Genomic DNA, 21058 nt, shown 5'->3' with positions numbered 1-21058 from the left:
ATAATAACCCGTCATTCTGTGTGTGGTTGAGTGAGGAGCATCTGAATGTCCCCAGAACCAGGGGTCTGGAAACACTTCAGGCCATTATCAGGGCAAAGGAGGGGGGCGTTTCTAGAAGAAAATGTCTATGGGGCACGGGTGCGTTGCTGGGCAGAAAGAACAATGGACACTTGCTATGTTGCCTGATAACTGAAATCAAATAAGAAAGCAAACATGGGAAAGAGTGGGTATTAAAATGGTTTTTTTTTTAAGTATACTTTCTTCCCTAATTGGGATTTATTGCACAAACAACTTCTTAACAATCAAGGACATTTTCTAAAGCATGGGACTGCAAAGTACATTCAGCGTTCTATATCCAAATCTGGCCTCCAGCTGGTTTTGGGAATAGAAAGTTCCTTTGGAACACAGCCATGCTCCTCACTGACATACAGCCCCACCTCCTCGTGCCCTACAGTGGCACAGTGGTTGCAGCAGAGGCTCTAAGGCCTGCGGAACCTCCTACCCGTTGACTACCTGGCATCTTAGAGAAAAAGCTTGCCATCCCTGGTCTAGACTGGGACTTCATCAGGGAACCACATGGCCTCCTTCGCCATCAACATCTCTAGCAGCTGTCACGGTGCCAGGCATAGGGTGGCATAGGTTCCCTGTATAGACCTGAGTGAAATTATTGAATGAATGAACAAGCAGATTGACCAATATCTATTCTAGCTCGCATCCCGAGTGTATGCGAGAAGCTCTCGGCCCCGGAACGTGCGATCCTTTCTGCTCCTAGCCACCCACATTACTGCATTACTACATCTTTCTCCCTGCTCATCGAAGTGGCCTCTCCTGCCCACGCTTCCTTACACAACTTCCGCTGTCCCTTCTCCCCCCCTTCATGATTTTCCTTCCCGATACTTGTCATTATCGGACATTATATCGTATATTCCATTGACGGCCTTCTCCAAGAAGAAAATAAACTCCAAGAAGCCAAGAACGTTGCTTTGTCCACTGTTCCATCCCCGGCACCTGGAACAGTGCCTGGAACATAATGGGCACCCGGTAAATATTTTTAAATTAACGATCACATTTAGAATTGACGGCAGGTAGCCCAGGGCTCCCTAGTGTTGCTCCCCTGGTTTCTTGGATGGGAGCTGTCTTCCTGATAGATCCCAAACGCTGCCTTGTACTGATGGCCACGCCCCAACATATGGATTAGTAACAAATAGGTGGCCACGGGTGGGAGGTGGGAATCTTCCACCCACTTCCTCGCTTTCTGTTTTAGGCACTGCTTTCCTCTCCCTGCTGAGCCCTGAAGGCCGTGTCTACCTTAGAAGGCATGGGCAGATGTCTTTTTGATTAAAAGGAGAGAAAAGCATGTTCTGGGTGTGGGTGTTAAGGGAAGGGCAGAGGGAAGTGAATTGTGCAGGTCTGGCAGGAACGTCGTGTGTTATTTCTTGGACTTCTTGCATTTTTTTTTTTTTTTTTTGACCCTTCGGCTGAAGCGTTCCCAGGACGAAGACTTGGTTCTCTGTTCATGTCAGGCATCCAAGTACGCAGAAGATGGGGAAGATGGCTTTATTTCTTTTCCAGACGACTCTCTGGAGAAATAAATACCTGCGAATTAACGTTGTGTAGGCCAGAAAGAGGATTTTTGTGAACTAAATAGCATTTTCGCGATCCTTCACAGATGAGGACGATTTGGGATGATTTATTTATATTGAGAAACTGATAAGTTCACTCAAGGGAAGGCTGAGTTGGCTCCAATCTGGCCGACGCTTCACGTGCTGAGATGGACTTGGGGGCGGGGGGGAGCCGTGGCGTATTTCTGCCGTTTCATTTTTAACGTTTTCCTTGAGAGTGGCCTGAGAGTGACCTCTCACTAGGGTTCGTGGCAGCCAAGGCCAAGTAGGAAAATTCCTTAATTATAGTCCTCGTTACATTCTTGGTAACACGAATCTTTTTAGAAAGCCAACCAGTTCAGGAATTATTCTGTGAGCAGTGTATGGTTTGGAGTTAGAATGGTGTTTGAATTCTAGCCCTGTCGGTGACTGGCCATGTGACAGTTAAGGCACACAGGCACCGAGAATTCCGCACGTCACGTTCCTCTTTCTTTGTCCCCTCGTCATTCTCCAAACCCGAAACCAGCTGGCCACCCCTTTCCCCTTCCCACCGCTTGTCACCCCACATCCCTTACCCTGACCCTTCCCCATAGTCCCTCCCTGGCTCAGACAGCCCTCTTCTTGCGCTTGGAACATCTAGCAGCCACCTCAGAGCTCTCTCCATCCCCGGTCATTTCTTCACCGAGAACAGAGCGACCTTCCTAAAAAGGCAAGTCTGATCATATCACTGCCATTGTCACCCCAAACGAACCTAAAACCCAAGTCTCCTTGGCAACATTCACGGGATCGCGTGAGCTATGGCCCAGCCTGAGCCTGAACTTGAGCCCCGGCCCTGTGTGCGGAGCTTCAGAGCCTCCCCGATGCTTCTGTCCAGCTCTTCAGACTTGCTCTGTCCTCTGCCTGCAGAGCCCTCCCATCTTCCAGCCTTGGCTTACCCTAAAGCTTCCTCTTCCTTCCGTTCTCTGCGTAGACAGACCTGAGGGAATGCATCTTCCAAGATCTTCCTGCTCCGTGCTGCCCTTCCAGTGGGCCTCTACAAATGAACAATTTCACATTCCCCCGGAAATTCGTACAGCTTTTCATATTTGTAAACGTGGATGCTTCTACTGACCTCCCTTACAGGTTTGATTATAGAAAAACAAGTTTTCAAGTGCCTGGACTCAAGGGTATTTCCCAGGTTGAGTTTTGAAGGGCTTTCTCTGGCCTCCTCCTAACCCTCCCCGCCCCCAGTCTGCCTTCCGCCCTCGTGGCCCTGCTATAAATGTTCTCTTGAAAGTCGTCGCTTTCTCCATTGCCAAAACCAGTGAACTTTGCTTCCTCTTCTTTCTTTCTGACTGTCAGCCACAGTGGACGCTTGGCCAGGCTGCTGCCGCTTTGGATCCTTTTCTCCGTGGAAATCCATTTCCATGATTTTTTTAGCATCCCAGTTTTCCTGCCCGCTGTTCATCTGCCTCCATCATCGTGTCCTGTTCCCTTTCCCACCAACCGCTGGCACTTCCCAAGGCCCAGTACCTGAGCCTCATTTTTTCCTTCCTCTCTCTCCCGTTGCTTACCTCCCTCATGACCTCGATGGTCCTCCTAAGATTTCGGCTCCTAAATGACCTAACTTCACACCTGTCCTCTGGCCTGATCCATAGAGCCATCGCTTCCCGGATTTGCCATCTCAGTTTCTGGTTCCCTCCCGTTAAGCCAGACTCATTACCTTCCTGCCCCACACTGGATTCCTTATTCCCCGTCAGCTTCCCCAGTTTCCTTTTATTTGGGATGCCATCCATATCCCAGTTCCAGCGTTAAAAGGCTTTTTCTTCACCCCCCACATTGAACCCATTACCTAGCCCGACGTATGTTTCCATTGCGGGGTTTCCTAAATATCTAGATGTAGATTAGATATATATATATCTAATTTTTTCTCCCCACCAATCTTCATTCTGCGCCTGTTCCTCTACGCACACCAGCCACCCTGCTCTCCTCCAAACCTGATGCAGACATTCCAGGAAGCATTTCCTCATCTCCCCCACGTCCAGAATGTTCTTCCCACCTCTTTCTGCTTCCCCACTGAGACCCATCCTTTGAAGGCCATCAGAAATCAACTTCTGTCATATAACTGTGTTCTGTCCCATGCTCAGGCCTTTCCCAGAGTGTTCTCTTCATCAAGAGTGGCTCCTGCCCCTTCAAGCCTTATTCCTTCATTGACTATTTGTTGAGTGCCCTTGGAAAAGACACCGCACTAGGGACACGAGAATGAATAAGACCTAGGATACTCCTATAGGGCACTCAGCTCAGTATTCCTCTACCCTGTGATATTTTTCGTGACTCCCACAGACTGAGCTGTCAGCTCCCTCATCTGTGGATCTGAGTACCATCTTACAACGTACACCGTAGGTTTCGTATTCCTGTTGCTTCAGTCAGTGAATTAATATTCTGGCATGTAACTCATTGCATGATAGTTATTTGTTTAGGTGACTCTCTTTTACTAGAATGTGAATCTCTTAAAAATACTCAGTAGCTATTTGAACAGATGAAAAGCTAAATAAACAGAGGAACACATGGGTGGCTGGGTGGATAAACAGATGAAAGGTTAGACCAATGGATGAATAAATGGATAGGCCAATGGAGGAAAAAAATGGGGAGGGAGGGCTAAATGATGAACACATAGATGAATAGCTGAATGGATGGACAGATGCATAGATGATGAAAAGATGAACTGGATAAATAAATGGATGGATGGATGGATGGATGGATGGATGGATGGATGGATGGATGGACAGATGGATGGATGTGTGAAAACAAACCTATAGTTAAGAGAGACTTCAGTGGTAACCCTCCCATCCATTGTAAGAATACCTTTTAAAATAACTTTGAGAGCTAAGGTAACCTCCAAAAACATTAACAGTAAATTTAAATTAATTCAAAAGTTTTCATGTAATGATCTTTTTAAACCGAATTGACTAGCTATATTTTTTCTTCTTTTTCACCTTAAAAAATTATTTAAATCCAAGTTAGCTAACATCTAGTGTAATAATGGTTTTAGGAGTAGAATTTAGTGATTCATCACTTACATATAACACCCAGTGTCATAGGAAAGGAAGTTCTGGTTAATTGACTAATCATATCCAACAGTAGGCTAGCATGTATCTCATATGTGGATGGCCAGTTCTCTAAAAATTAAAATTCATAGAATGCCTTTAGAACAACAGCTGCACTGAACAATACTCATTTGGTGATTCTGAAAACCCTTAGAATCCTTAGAGCTTCAAGAATACCAGTGAGAATCACTTAGGGATATATAAGCTGGCATAAATCATTTAAATGCCTTAAGGTGAGAGTTTTTCATTTTAACTAGGTATGTAACATCCACCCATTCGTATGTAGACCCTTGCTCTGGTGACTTGGGTTTCCGAAATTGATTTGACAACACGTAGGCCCTTCTCTGCAGCAGTATCCTAAATAGGGTATTGGGCACACATCAGCAAACATGCAGACATTTGTCTCTCTCTCGGATACCTCACTGACACACGGATGGTGTAGGCAGAGATTCATCAGGTGTGTCAGGCAGTATCTGGAAAAGTTGGAGCCCAAGGAGCTGAACGTGGCCGCATCTGTTTACTAAGTCAAGCTCACATGGAAGTTCCTGCCATGGAGATGAACCCACTGAAAGTTTAAAAATTGCTCAGCTTACCTATCCTCCACCCTCCCCTTAGTCTCCAGTTACGTGGGCCCCAGGCTGGAGCACTGGTCTTACCTTGGATGAAAATTCTTTCCTCCCTCCCTCCCTTATTTCTTCCTTCCTAATTTTCATTATCGCTTTCTCTTTCCTTTCTCTACTGCTGTCTTACATTTCACATTTGAAAGTAGTCCACGTATATTAAACCCTCATCGTCTGTATTATGTATCTTCTACATCTCATTTGAGAAATAAAGCATACTTTATTTGACTTCGAATTTTCAGTAGCTCCAGGACTCAGTAAACATTTGGTGAATAAGAAATCAGTGTAGGGCTCCCACTACTTTAGTACATATTACAGAGTGTTGCAATTATTTGCACATCTAAATATATATATAAGAATTCTGTGTGTGATGGAAAAGAAAGAATGTCCCCATTTTTCAGATGAGGAAACTGAGGCTTCGGAACACTTAGGGACGATCCTGAGTTTGCACAGGCAATAAATGATGGACTAAAATGCAAAACTTTGGAATTTGACCCTCGTCCTTCCCACCTGGCAGTTGTACCTTTCCTGTTTATTTAAAACCCATAGAGAACAATTTCATAATTTCTGTATGTTGTAACAGATACGGGCAGGATCTTGAACCTTGTGTTGGAGGAATAACAAATTGTCTTCTTCCTCGCCTTAACCACTGAATAAAAGCAACCGTTGATTCAGACATACCAGGGGGCAAAAGCATACGTGGGTATGTGCTACAGTCGCCATAAACACACTCTTTACCGACGCTGTATCAGTTAGCTATTGCTGTATAACATACTACCCCAAAGCTCAGTGGCTTGAAACAATAAGCGTTTATTATTGCTTATAAAACTGTTGATCAGCTGGGTGGTCCTTCTGGGTCCACTGGGCTCTCTCGTGAGACTCTGGTCGGCTTCAGATAGGGTAGGCAATTCTGCTCATCTTCTCTGAATGCTCTCCCAGATTTATGGGCAGGTTGGCTCTAGATTGATCTCAGATGGTCTTAGCTGGACTAATTGGGCTCTCCTCCGCACGGTCTCTCATTTTCCAGCAGGTTAGCCCAGGCTTGTTCATACACAGTGATGACGTTCTCAGAGGGGCAGGCAGAAGTGTGCGAGATCTTTTGGAAATGGTATAATATTACTTCCACTGCATCCTGTTGGTTAAAGTGATTCACAAGCCACCCCAGATACGTGGGCTCTGGAGTTGTCTCCACCTCTTGATGGGAAAGGCTGCAAAGACAATGCAAACGGGGTGAATTAGGGCCACGTTTGCAGTCAAACCACCATGCAAACATGGCTCCCCTTTCCAGGCACCCCCCATCTGATGCTCCCGTTCTGCAGGGTATGTCAAAGGGTCATACTCCCCAAGAGAAATTACTGAGCCTTCTCAGAGCTTTCTCCAGGCTAAATGCCTCATTTCTGTTTTTAAAAAAATGTTTTGGGGCACCTGGGTGGCTCAGTCGATTGAGCGTCCGACTTCGGCTCAGGTCATGATCTCACAGTCCGTGAGTTTGGGTTCCACGTCGGGCTCTGTGCGGACAGCTCAGAGCCTGGAGCCTGCTTCAGATTCTGTGTCTCCCTCTCTCTCTGCCCCTCCCCTGCTCATGCTCTGTCTCTCTCTCTCTGTCAAAAATAAATAAACATTAAAAAAAATAAATTAAAAAAAATAAATATTAAAAAAAATGTTTTAAGAGGGAAAATATAACAGTGTCAAGGAAGGGTGCCTGAGTGTCTCAGTCGGTTAAGCGTCCAACTTTGTCTCAGGTCATGATGTCACAGTTCATGGGTTCAAGCCCCACCTCGGGCTCTTTGCTGACAGCTCAGAGCCTGGCACCTGCTTTGGATTCTGTGTATCCCTCTTCTCTTCCCTTCCCCCACTCATGCTCATTCTCTCTCTCTCAAAAATGAATAAATGTTAAAAAGAATGAAAAAAAAAAAAAGAATGTCAAGGAGACTACAATTCGTTTTCTGAAAATTGGGTTTAGAGAACAGTAGGAATAAAAATTTTGACCATTAGAATTTATCATGATAGATATTGTTGTTTAATATTTGGAAGCACGTAATTTGCCATGATACAGGTTTATCTGGAAAGTCTTCTGAGAAATTTCTTTTTGTCATCCCCCTCCTCCCAGTCACATACTGCTTTGAAAGGCAGTCCATGGGCCTGGATCTCTGTTCATCATTTACCCTAGATGTATGGATCCTTACTCTAAGACAGTTGATTCCTGAATCTGACACTGCCCACATTTTTACAAAGAAGTTACAGTTAAAAAAAAAAAAAAATGCACCAGTCTTTCAGATACAAGAGGGCGGGTTGAACTCAACAGAGTGAACTTCAGCTTGATATAACAAAGAACTTCCTGCCCACGAGTATGGCTTATGGGAATAGACAGTGAACTCTCCTTTTTGTAAACTGGAGATATTTAAAAAGAACATGAATTGATCATGCCATAGGTGTGAGGGTTTACTTACTCCTGAGTAAGACACAGAGGGCGACAACCTCAGTGTCTTAAATTTCCATTAAAAAAAATTTTTTTTAATGTTTATTTTTGAAGGAGAGAGAGACGGAGCGTGAGTGGGGGAAGGGAAGAGAAAGAGGGAGACACAGAATCGGAAGCAGGCTCCAGACTCTGAGCCATCAGCACAAAGCCCGATGCGGGGCTCAAACCCACGAACTGTGAGATCATGACCTGAGCCGAAGTTGGACGCTTAACCGACTGAGCCACCCAGGCGCCCCTTAAATTTCCATTAAAAAAAAAATTTAGTGTTTATTTATTTTTGAGAGAGAGAGAGACAGAGCACTCTCTCTGAGAGAGAGAGAGACAGGGGAGGGGCAGAGAGAGAGAGAGGGAGACACAGAGTCCAAAGCAGGCCCTAGGCTCTGAGCTGTCAGCACAGAGCCCAACGCTGGGCTGGAACTCACAAACCCCCAGATCATGACCTGAGCTGAAGTCAGACCCTTAACCGACTAAGCCATGCAGGCGCCCCTTAAATTTCCATTTCTTAATGTTCAGTTTTATACCATCAGTTAAGACCTTCCTCTCAGCCCTCGTCATGTGGGACGGCTCTGCCACAAGCCCAAAGCCAAGGGCACATCTGCCTCCCGCAGACAGGATTTGGTCACTGAGAGTAGCCCATTGCCGTCCAGGGGAACGTGCAGAGAAGCTCCACTAATTATGAAGGAAGGTGTCTCAGAGGCACTTCGCACCTTCTCACCTGCTCATTGTCAAAGCTCCCGCTTTTATACCTCATGCAGGAATGTTTTATTGTCCCTGGAGTTGGACTTAGGATGTTTCCTATGGTTCGTACAAGACTCTTGTCCAAAGGAAAGGATCTGTCACTTGTAACAGAGCTTTAAACTCTTGCCTTGCAAGGATGCCCACCACATGGGGCCTGCCTGGAAAGGAATATGGCCAGGGCAGGGCTGGGCAGGGCTGGCCACGGCAGGCCAGACAGAGGAGGAAGAAAGGATTTGGAAATGGAAGACAAAGGGGAGGCTCTCCACTCGAGAGGAGGTAAAATCTCCATCTCTACAAGCGACCAGGGAGAGGAAACGGTGTTTCAAATGATTTTAAAAATTTTATTAGTATAATATTCCACTTTAACCAGAAAGAGGTATTTGGCATTTGGTACGTTGTGATATTTCAGAGATTTTCCGTAAGTGCTTTGAATAACTTTAAGAAGCTGGGCTAGGCTGGTATATCCTTGTTAAACTCCGAGAATGCTATGTCCAGACTGCTTCTCTTATGACTTGCATATTTAATATTCTGTAAAAATTCTAAGTATGCTCCCCTGCTCCGTCACTGGCACTGTGAACAGCCAGGCCATCCCTTAACACGTTGCACTTGTGGGGGGCCGGGGGGGGGGGCACATCGCCTTTCCAAGTCCCCACCCACGTGCTGCTGCCTCCCAGGTTGGAGCCCTGCAATCACAGTATTCACTTAACAGATACTCTGGTGCCCCGCCCTCAGTCTGGTCCCAAAGGGCCTGTGTCCCTGGGTGTGGGGGATGGGAGGGGACTTCCTCGTAGCCTCATTCACTAACCTCCTTTCTCTGTATTTGCGCAAACTTCGACTAGTGCGTACGTGGTTAAGTGCTGTGTTAGGTGCAGGACACGGTCTCCACCTCTAAGGAGATTCTGATCTTGAGGAGTATTCACTCGCCCAACTCCGCCCACCTTTACCGTGGGACCTACTGCGCTCCACGTTTGAGCACCAACCCCCACACCCCGAAATAATGGGAAAAGGCTGTCTTTGTTAGTCCTACATCCATCTGCCTTCAGATCCATTGGTTTACGGTTCATCTATACAATTAATTCAGAAAAATTATTTTTAAACTCAACTCTATTTTTGTGGTTTTCTTTTAAGTGTGTGGGTGTGTTAGTTACAGGCTCTCCCCCATGCACAGCAACCAGATAGCTCACATCACCAACTGTGACCCGTTGTTTCTGTAGTTAGCAAGGTGAAGACTCCAGATGAACGAATCCCAGACTTTAATATTCGAACAAGAATAAACACACCGTTATGCTTCCTTTGCTACACCGAATTTAGAGAACGTTATGGGCAAAAACGCCGTCGACTGCATTTTCCTTTTTCTCTTTCTTTCTTTATGTTTGACGTCTTGGAATCTTTAGTGAAGCGTTGTTTTCATCTCTTCCTGAATCCAAGTGAAATCCACATCTTTTGCATGTTTCCCGCATTACGTTTTTATTGGGTGCGTGGAAATCAATATTCTAGATACATGCACAAGTGCACACATTAAAATGAACATGACTTCATTTATTTCCATGATTAGACATTCAAATAAAAGTGCTGGGGTGTCTGTTTTCATATTCATAGGTCGAGATCCGTACATCAGAGGTATTTGTATAAGTGACACTTTTATTACGTTCATTTCATTTGCAATATGATAGTGGATCATAAATATGTTACTTTTACGCCACCAAGTCTGATTTGTGGCGCTTGGCCCTCACAAGGAGAATACTTGATATTTTATGGAGCACCTTGCGTTCCAAGAAGCGCTTTGCAGACATCAGGCCCCGCTCGCCCAGGTGTGTAAATCATACTCGTGACCCTTCGGGCGCCCCACCTGCTTTGTCAGCCTGCTGGCTCTGGCCGCGGTGGCTCGAGTTGTTCTTGAATGCCCCGCGGGCCCCGACGTGGAGGTGAGACCTCTGATTTCTGGAAGGAAGAGGCTCAGGTGAGCTCTTGTTGCACACAGAGCAGACTCCACATTTAGTCACATGCTCACCTTGTCCCTCACAGAACAGTTTTTGAGCCCCCACTGTGGGCCAGACACTGTTTTCGGCCCTCGGGAGACAGAGACAAAATGTGACCTTGGCCATCCAGATATTCAGACTGGGAGGGGATGGCCCTGTGAGACGGTAATTGACCCCCACCTTGAGATAGGGGCTCCGACACAGAGGCGACGGTGTGTGCCCCCACCATCCCACTGCCCGTGCCTGTGGGATGCACTGTGCCTGAAAGCCGTCAGTCAACCCTCGGATCCATCACAGGTATACGGGTGCCCGTGGCAGCCAGCATCCCTTCCGTGGGAGTGGAGGGAGAGGCCAGCCACCAACGTCACAGGTGGCCTTTGGGGCTGAGCATCAGTTGTACAGCCCGGACTCCCTAGGCTCCCACCTCCCTTCCCATGCCTCCCCTCAACTCGCTCTCCCCTTTCCCCAGCATCAGCCTCCCCATCCTGGATCAGAGCCCCTTGTCCCTACACACACACACACACACACACACACACACACACATGCCAGTGATACACATGCACCATCCTTCATGGCACCATGTGGCAGAACTGGGAATGTGTATGACATGACCAAATACAGTGGTTAAGAATGAGGACTCTGGGGGCGCCTGGGGGGGCTCAGTCAGTGGAGCGTCTGACTTCAGCTCAGGTCGTGATCTTGCGGTCTGTGAGTTCAAGCCCCGCTTCGGGCTCTATGCTGACAGCTCGGAGCCTGGAGCCTGCTTCGGATTCTGTGTCTTCCTCTCTCTCTCTCTGCCCCTCTCCCGCTCATGCTCTGTCTCTCTCTCTCTGTCAAAAATAAATAAACATAAAAAAAAAAAAAAAAGAATGAGGACTCTGATGCCAGGTTGTCTGAGTTCAGATCCCCACTACATCATTTCTAAAATGCATGGGGGCGCCTGGGTGGCTCAGTCGGTTAAGCATCCGACTTCGGCTCAGGTCACGATCTCGCGGTCCGTGAGTTCGAGCCCCGCATCAGTCTCTGGGCTGATGGCTCAGAGCCTGGAGCCTGCTTCCGATTCTGTGTCTCCCTCTCTCTCTGACCCTACCCCGTTCATGCTCTGTCTCTCTCTGTCTCAAAAATAAATAAACGTTAAAAAAAAAAAATTAAAAAAAAAAGTAAAATGCATGGCCTTGGGCAGGCTGCTTAGCTTTCTGTGCCTCAGGTGTCTCATCTGCAAAATAGGCATGATGATGATAGTGATCGGGTTGTTGTATGGCCTAATGATGAGTAGAAGGCTTTGGGGAGTGCCCCATAGCTGCTAGGGTAGCTGTAATTAACACTTTCAACACTGTACGAATTCTCCAGGATGAGTCGCGGTAGGTATCCCAACAGCGATGCCCTGTTCTCGTTATTATTGTTGCTGTTGCTGTCGGATGATGAATGTCTGGCTCTCACCGTAAGTGAGCTCCGTGGTAGCAGGAACCATCTGTGTGGCTCCACTGTCATTTCCTCCCTGCAGCAGATGGTACCTACTAGATGCTCAGACAACATTTGAATGAATGAATGGCCAGAAAACGAAGAAATGAGCCCATCTGTTCATTTGGGGCCGCTACCATGTGGCTTCTGGAGAAGCGTCACTGCCACTTGCAGCCGCGGACCTCGTGAGAAAGCCCACAGATCCTCAGTGTTCGGGCACACCATTTCCACGTGGAAGGGCCTTGAGTTCTTCTTCCTGTATGGCCAGGCCGTATGAGCCTTGATGGTAGACTGGCCGTCCCACCTAGCGGACGTCCGTGCACCTCTGGGAGGGCGCCACTGCCTTCGGGGAAGCTCTGAGAGGGGCTGAATGCCCCGGGATGATGATGAAGCCAGTGTCTGTACCAGGTCCCTGGCCCCCTGCAGCGCCTGTATCACCCCCTGCCCCATACTGCCCCGGATGCTGCTGACCACGAGTCCCCCGAAACTGGACGCAGCCACCGTCCCCAAGTCCTCGTGGCGTCCCGTGTACTGCATCGCCTCCTTGATTCTGGTGGCTCTTGGCAGCCATCCCCATGCGTGGCCCAGATCCCACATCTGCAGTCCACAGCAGTTTAAAACCTTTGAGCAAAGCATTTGTTGAAGCCATGTGTTTACGAGACACCTCCATCAACTTATGAACCTTTCCGTGATTGGAACATCGTTACCAGCGGGTCATTGCGTCTTGCAGTTGGAGAGGAGTACCCGAGAGTCCCAGTAGCCCTTTGGCCATGGAGATTGGGGCGTCATTACCAGGGGGTCATTGCGTCTTGCTGTTGGAGAGGAGTACCCAAGAGTCCCAGTAGCCCTTCGGTCATGGAGACAGTAGGAAGGGCACTCTGCCTTGGGAGGGCAGGGAGCTGTCTGGAAGGGAGCCTGTGGTGTTACACACTGGTCCCCTGGCAGTCAGTCAGCTGGTAAGAGTGCTCTGAGTTTGGGCCTCAAAGCGCAGAAGATGGAGCTCTGGCTTTACAGCTTGTTATTTTTGCAAATGGCGGGTGCTGTCTGAGTCTGAGTGCCCCTGGTGCCCTGCTACAGCTCACCAGGGTCCCCTTCCCACCTGACCTCACCTCTCACTTTCGGGCTTGGTACAGATGATCCGTGGGGGCAGCTCACAGAGTGCCCCCCCCCCCCACCTCCCAGGTAACCTCCAGGGCTGTCTTTCCTCGCATGCGTTTTCCAGGTGATGGTCCAGGGGGCTGTGGGTGGATGGGGGACGGTGAAGCAGCATGCGGAGAAGCGCAGATCCTTCTCAAGGTCCTACAGACTCGCCTGGGGATGCGATCATGGGTAATTATGTGTGTGTGGTTCCTCTGTCTGCTTTTGTGTCTATTCCACTGAAATCTTGGCTTGACTCCTTTCAAAGAGGGTGATCTTGGGCCTCAAGCTTCTGAGAGTGTAGAGATGGAATTTTAATGCCTACCTCACCCGGTTCACTGTGGAATTCAGTGAACTAGAATTCTTGAATTGCTTAAGGCGGTGGCTCGCCCTTGCTAAGCAATCAAAAAGTGGCATTACCGTCACTGCTGTGTTAGGTGGTCAGAGGTCGCCATCTTGGCTTCTGATTCCAGTCACAGCAGTTCGTAGTGTTCAGTGACTTGTGGCCTCCCTCAGGGGGCTGGGGTTTTTTTTCCCCTTATTTTAAGGTATAATTCACAGAGCGTAGCATTCATCATTTTAAAGTATGCGGTTCAGTGGTTTGTAGTATACTCACAAGGTTGGACAGCCATTCCCACTACCTAATTCCAGAACATTCACATATCCCTAAAAAGAAAATCCCGTTAGCAGTCAGTGCTGATCTTCCATGAGCCCCAGCCCTTGGCAACCACCGATCTGCCTCCTGCCTACCAGTTTGCTTTCTCTGTCCATCTCGTATAAATAGAACCACACAACACGCGGCCTTTTGTGACTGGCTTCTTTCGTGGAGCATAATGTTGTCAGGGCTCATCCACGTTGTAACGTGGGTCTGTACTTCACTCCTTCGTGGCCAAAGATATTCCACCGTGTGGATGCGCCAGGGCCGTTTATCCGTTCGTCAGGTGATGGACATGGGGGTTGTTTCCACCGCGGGGCTGTTTATGGGAAGGGCTGCTGTGAACATTGGTGTACAGGTTTTGCATGAACGCTTATTTTCTGTTCCCTTGGGTGGACCCAGGAATGGGATTGCTGGATCGTGTGGCAACTCTTTAGCTTCTCGAGGGACTGCCAGACTGCTTCCCTTAGAGCTCTGTTTTGGAAGGACCCTCACTGCTCACGTAGGGCTCTTGTGTTAGCAAATGACGAGGGTCACGGGCAGGGGTCAGGAAAGCCCGCTCACCTGCACGGAGAGCCCGTGGTGCTCACACACAAGGCGTCAGGCCCCAGCCTCCCCTCACAGACCCAGACTCCGTCCTTGAGGAGAGTCGTGGGGGCGTCTCGGCTGCCGTGTGCTACCCCCTTCCTCACGGTCCCTCCTTTGCTGACCGTATCCTTTGCTTTCTAACTGCTTTAAACCATATGCTGTCCTCCCCCTGCGTCCCACACCTGCTAGGAATGGTCTGGGCACTTGGCCAGTCTACACTGAAAAGTAATACATTTGAGGCTGAGTTACTTCACACTGTCGTTACCACTCACCTTAATCTGGAAATGTTCTGAGCCAAAGAACAGTGTCATTTCAGAGTCCTGGGGGAGGAAAATCCTCTGGAGAGGTATTGTTTTCTTCTCAAACGTGTCCGCTCCCTTAAGAGTGAGTGAGTCCAAGTGAAGAAAGAACTTGTCAACTGTGTAAACATTCTTCAGTCTCTCTGACACTCAGTTTCTTCATCTGTAAGATGAGTTTAAAATCACCTCCCTGATCAGGGGATTAAGTGAGATGCTGCGGACACGGTTCCCAGTACAATGCTTAAGATGCTCGAGAAATGTGAATATTCGCCCCGGCTGCCCTCCCTCCAGGTCAGGAGTAAGTGACTTATACAGACACTGGGATCCTTCAGTACCGTTCACGCACTCCCTCCCCATCCCCATCTGTTTCCTTCCGCCTTGCTGTGCTCCCCAGCTCCCCAGGCCTTCATTTCAGTCTGCCCCATACGGGGCCTCCGGATCCTCACCGTGTAGACCCAGGGAGCCGCCAGTTCTCAGATCACCCCGGGTGCTCTCAGGGAGGCAACACAAGCCAAATCCTCTTAGGGCAGATCGGATTATGACCTGGGTCATTTTGCAGCACAGATTCGCAGGTCATGGCGGTGGCATACACGGCCAGGTGGTGTCCAGCCTGGCCACCCCCAGGTCCCCGGGGAATGGAGACGCCCCGGAGGGGCTTGCGTGGTCTGGTTTCACCTGTTGGCCTCCCTGGGTTGCGGTTCCCTTCCCCGGGAGATCCTAGCCCGAGGCCAGAGCTTTGCGTTACACTCGGGTTTGAAGTCATCTGAGAGCTCTGTGCTGCGAGGGGAAGCGTGGGTTTCCACAGCCCCGGGTCCTGGGACTCGACTCATCCTGGCGTCACGCTCAGCTGCGAAAGTGCTGAGGCAAAGACCGCACCTGCCGAGGGGTCAGTGGGCCAGACAAGATGTCGAGTGGAGCGGCTATAGACGAATAAGCAAATGAGTGGACCAATCGTTTTTCAGGCCAGGGGCCCACAACGCATAGATTATTATTTTAAAATAACTTTTTTTTAACAATAAGTGATTATAAACATTTTATTTAAATACTATATACGATGTATACAATATGTAATACATTAATACACTATTTGCAAATAATAATAAAAGATTATGTGATGAATGCCAAAAGTCTAGGAAGCAGAAAAGCACGAAGGGACAAAAATCACCATCCCATCACCTTTGAGATGAATCTCTTCAAAAGGGTCCGTTCATTCAGGAAACTAAAAGACAATAACAACAACAAAAACAAACCAGAAGGCTTAGCTAGGAATCACGAATCATGATGCAACAAGGCTTTTTGTTCAGCAACGTGTCTCCCGGGCCTGAGTGGTTGCCTCGGAGCCTCTGGAACTGGGTGGGAGGGAATGGGGAGGCATTTGGAAAAATCCATCTTTTGAGGACTAGTCCGCATAGAAAGTTCTGTCCAAACAAACTGAGGCTCTCAGCCTTTTGGGCGATCCGTAAAGTAACTCTTTAAGAATTACTTGGCAGGTGCACACGCAGACAAACCTTCCTCTCTGCCTGGCCCTTCTGGCCGCCAAGCCTCTCTTCTTGGGAGATGTGTTCATGGCACCTTTTCCCACTGTTCCTGTTCCAAGTGTCAAGTGAGTCCAGGCAGCGTCGGGAGATGGAAGCTTGCAGCACAGGCCCGGCCGTTAATGACCCCTGGTTTGCCTTCTGTCTCATTTCCAGCTGTCAGGAATGATAGGAACAAGAAAAAGAAGGAGCCTTCGAAGCAGGAATGCACGGAAAGCTATGAGATGACGGCTGAGCTGGACGATCTCACAGAGAAGATCCGAAAAGCCCACCAGGAAACCTTCCCGTCACTCTGCCAGCTGGGTAAATACACCACGGTAAGAGACGCTTCCGCCCGAGCCTGCTGGGAGGGTAGGTGCGGGCCCTTGCCTGCGTGTTGGCTCCCACCTTCCCTCTCCCCTTGCATGGAGGGCACGTCCACCCAGATTCAGCCCAGACCATGTAGGTGGGAGGAGTGGGGCTACGCAGTGGCCGCCTCCCTTCGTGTGGTGGCCTCGGCACAGTCACTGAGAAGGCTGGGTGTTTCCTCCCATCCAGTCATACGAGCACGCGTGCACCCAGGAAACACAGACTGAGCACTTACTGTGTGCAGGCCGTGTGCAAGGCACTGGCGACATGAGTGACCAAGATAAGGTCGCTCCTCGAGGGGACACACAGCCTGGTGAAGCAGACAAGAGAAACCAGTGAGGTGTTGCAGCCTTCATGACAGACGCCTGTACAGAGCCCGGGGGGCACGTAGAGGGGGCACGGGGCCGTCTTTTAAAAACCTACCTCCAGCTGTGAAGTCCAGCCAACGTTATGGGGCCCTCCCCTGGGCCGCGGTCTGGCTTGAGAGAGGGTGTCAGCCCCTTAAGCCAGGGCTGGGGAAAGCACAGGCGTGACTCCTCCCCGGGGAGGCGGGAGCGCACGCTGTGCTCCCAGAGCTGTGCCGGAAATGGCTGTCACTGCGCGTAGACATGAAGACAAGGCAGGAGGGGGAGGATGTGGGATCAAGGGTGGGTGGCGTATATTGACGGGTCTGGGATATGTCACTGAAGACCCATGAGCTACTTCCATTTTGTTAAGCTGGTTTTTGCATGTATTATGTTCACTGAGATCAATTCCCAGTGCATGGCACGTAATAGGCACTCAATAAGTTATTTGTTGAATGAATGAGTGAATGAGTGAACGAATGAATATAACTAGAATGCTGTTCTGGTCTCCTTAAGTAGCTTACGTTGCTTGCCTAAGATGCTGGTAAATGTATATTTTTAGAAATCCAATTATCTGCGGCGCCTGGGTGGCCCAGTCGGAGAAGAGGCCAACTTTGGATTCCGGTTCAGGTCATGATCTCACGGTTGTGAGTTCGAGCCTCACATCGGGCTCGGTGCTGACAGTGTGGAGTTCTGCTTGGGATTCTCTCTTTTCCTCTCTCTCTCTGCCCCTCCGCCCACCTGAAGAATAAAGAAACATGCAAAAGAATTTTTTTAAACCCAGTTATAGCCTTTGCTGGTTGGGTGACCGGCACGCCGGGAAGAGAAGAGCGTGAAAGGTCCCGAACGTAAAGAGGAAACGGTGATGCGGAAAGACCAGGAACAGTGAGCGTAGGGGCTGCGAAGCCGCTTTGGGGAGCTTGCGGGCGTGCCTTTGAGGGTGCCGTCACCGCTTTTTCTGTGAAACGGGAATGGTAACCAGAAGCAGGCGCAGAGGGTTTGCCGTGAGATCAGTCCGAGAACGCGTCGGGCGGCTTCTCGGGTGCGGGTGCGCAGGCGGCTGCCCGGCGGGTGGCCGCAGTTAGGCCGGGCCACACCGAAGTCTGGCTCAGGGGGCGCCGGACGGACCCAGAGCGTTGCTCCCCAGACCTCAGCGTGCTCACTTCTGAGGCACCTGGCTGTCTTGCTGATGGGCAGGTTCCGGTCCAACAGGTTCAGCGTCGCGATGGGGGCCGCGGGGGCGTTTCAGGCGCGGCTGCAGACCACACTCTGCCTGGCAGAGGCCGTGAGCCAGACTCTGAGTAGCAAGACCCAGGAGGACTCGGGGGCCCACCCAGGCCCTTGGTGTCAAGGAGGAGAGACGTTTGGGGTGCTTCACCCACCGATGCGTAAAGCTGTTGACCTGCCCTCCAGGGCCCAGGGAAGGGCCTGATTCAGCGGACAGGCCCCCACCGAGCTTGGGGAACGGCATCCTAGCCCAGAGCAGACCCAGGGCAGGACAAGGCTGGACGCCATAAAGGAGCTTTTCTTTTAAACCGAGAGGTAAAGTAGGCCCGTGGACCAAGAGGTGGCACAGGGTGACTCATCAAGAGCAAGGATGCTCGAACCAGATGAACGTGGCTTCACTCCTGCTCAGCCACCGATCGGCCGTGCGACTATGTGCAAGTTATTAACTTCTCTGGGCCTCATTTTTCCCATCTGTGGAATGGGGGATGATATAAAATGGTTAGAAAAATTCAATACTTCCTGAAAAGCTTCAGCAGTGGGACCCGTAAAAAAGCAGTGATGTGGCAGAAGCCACAGCCACCACGTATCCATTCACTGTGTGTGAACTGCTGCTCCGGGCACCTGGTCCCATGCCAGGTGCTTCTGGCACTACGGAGAAGCAAGGTGATTCATTACCGGTGCCAAGGAGAGTATCACCTGTTCCTTTTAGAAATACTTCCAGGCACTGCCTGGGGCTTAGTATCAGGGTGCACGCATCCTGAGCTCAGCAGCCAGGAAATCAACTGAGGATGAGCCCAGGGAAAGGACAGAAGGAGGTGAGGGGAAGGGCAAGACTAAATTGGGAGTGACTGGGAAGTGAGAAAGAAATAGCCTTGCAGAACCTTGAACGCTCAGAAATTTGTATTTTAGTCGGTAAATAATGGAAAAGAATAGACAGTTTGTCATCAGGAGGCTTTATTGTTATCGCCATTAATACTACGGCTAATATTTGTTGAGCATTTACTATGTACCAGGGACCGTGCTAAATAAATATTAAATCTTTGACCCCTTATGGGGACATTGTGAAGTGGGTATGGTTGCTTCCATATTACAGATGAGTAGACTGAGATGAGAAAGCTAATTTACTTTCCCCGGGTCTCATAGCCAGTAAGTGGGACTTGACTGTGAACAACCTGAGTCCAGGGACAGCCCTTTTAACCATGCCATACACAGGATATATGAAGAGGGCGGATGGCAAGGTAGAATGGCAGGAGGAACCACTGGGCATCTAGGTAAGAGGGGGTACCTGTTCTCAAGGAATAAATAACACCGCGAACTCCGGAAAAGACAGAGTAAAAGAGAACAGTCAAAGTAGGGAGGGCTTTCTGGAAGTGGAGACTTTGGAGCCAGGTCATGAGGTGAGAGACATTTTCTGACAATATCCGGGATCATTTGCTACGATATTAGGGGTCTCTCCCTTCTGGCCCAGGCCGGATCCCTTAGTGTGGTCTAGGCCGTCCCCCAGGCCCTGACTCACCTGGTAACCCGATGAAATGGCGTCCACTCTACTCTGGAGGAAGGCTGGGCAAACACAAGGTGTAGCATTGCCTCTGCCTAGAACACATGCCCTGGCGTGGCCTGGCTTCCTAAAGGGCCTGGGACCAAAATGCTCCTTCGGGACAGACCTCCCTCTGATAGTCGGCATAGCTCCTTCCCACCCCAAAAGCCAGCCCAGGATTCTGGTCGGCCTGGGCCTCTACAACCTTCCCTTCCCCCGGGCCTCCCTCCAAACCCAGTAGCCTCTCCTTTTGGATTCTCTTTATACCACAGGTCTGGTTCTCCCTGTGTCCAGGCTAGTGAGGCTGCCTGCCCGGCCTTCCCAGAGAGCACAGCAGGGGCTGGCAGGGCCCCAGCCCTGTCCCAGGGCTCACACTGCAAGCGTGACCCTCCCTGAAGGCTTGCTCTGGCTGCTGGAGCTGCTTGGCTCACGTGGGGCACTAACACCCCACCCAAGAACAAGTAGAAGCTGGTGGGTGAAGCCGTAGCTTCCTTGCCCCTGGGGAGGAGACCCCTTAGGTATTCTCTAAACCATTCCCCAGGGGTTCCCAGCAAGAGGAGCCCACGTGCCCACAGGGATGGTCTTCCTGGACCTCTTTCCCCTCCCCCCTCCTCCAGTGCTTCCTGAGACCTTTTCCCAGTAAGCTGCTTGCGTTCAGATCCTAGTCTCGGGGTCCGCTTTTGAAAGGCCCAAGGCAGGGAGCTTCCCTGACGGCCTCCGGGACCCCTCCCCATCCGTCTGTCTTTGGTGAGACACCGTCCATTCCCATCATCCTAAGCACTTTGTGGGGACTTTCTACACCTCTTTTGGATCCAACAGGGGAAGTGGAAATACACCTGTTTTCTTAACCACGTGTGAACTTAACCACACGTAGGGCAGCCGACCTCCTTCCAGAAGCACGCTGCCCATTTGTGGAATCACGGATACAGCCTCTCATCTGGCTTTTCTCTTTGTTTCTACTCTCCGTACACAGATCTAGCTCAGTTTTTATTGTAAGCAGCTTCAGATCCTTTCTGGAAGTAGGTGGGGATATAAATAAATAACAGCAGCCATAACACATTCTCGGCAAGCTCTTAGTTCCGAGTTGAGCTTTTTTTTTTTTTTTTTTTTTTTAATAAAGAGCTTTTTTTAGACAGGCAGTTGCTTCCACTGCGAGGAAACTTCCTGCCATCTTCACTAGCCTGGCATCCCTGTCAGATGCCTTTGGAATAAGTGGGCAGAGAGGAATTAAAAAGGCAGCTAGCCACCCACCGACAGACCTTTGAAAGAGTAGTTCCTTTTTCTTCTCGAAGTAGGGTAGATTTGGGACAAATGGTCAGGCCCGAGGAGGCAGCAGAAATGGGTGGGGAGGCAGGAACAGATGTCCCCCCACCCCCGCCCTCCACACCCGGCCCGGGCAGGGCTCTGACCTCCAAGCTTCAGAA

The 21058-nt window shown here is 49.7% G+C and overlaps 1 protein-coding gene across 8 annotated transcripts in view; it reads left to right on the top strand.

The window, feature by feature from the left end:
- Positions 1-21058, top strand: part of RARB (retinoic acid receptor beta) — a 681957-nt gene that overhangs the window by 636561 nt on the left and 24338 nt on the right. For all 8 annotated transcript variants that reach the window (XR_009261697.1, XM_058729723.1, XM_058729722.1 and 5 more), the window contains one exon: positions 16335-16495. Coding sequence is in view for 7 of the 8 variants with exons in the window: in XM_058729723.1 (XP_058585706.1) it covers positions 16335-16495 (161 nt within the window). In the remaining variant the exon portion in view is untranslated. The remainder of the gene's footprint in view (positions 1-16334; positions 16496-21058) is intronic.

This window comes from Neofelis nebulosa, chromosome 5 (assembly GCF_028018385.1).
Source record: "Neofelis nebulosa isolate mNeoNeb1 chromosome 5, mNeoNeb1.pri, whole genome shotgun sequence".
Taxonomy (NCBI): domain Eukaryota; kingdom Metazoa; phylum Chordata; class Mammalia; order Carnivora; family Felidae; genus Neofelis; species Neofelis nebulosa.
The sequence above is the reverse complement of the archived record's forward strand: the minus strand, read 5'-3'. Positions and strand labels throughout refer to the sequence as shown.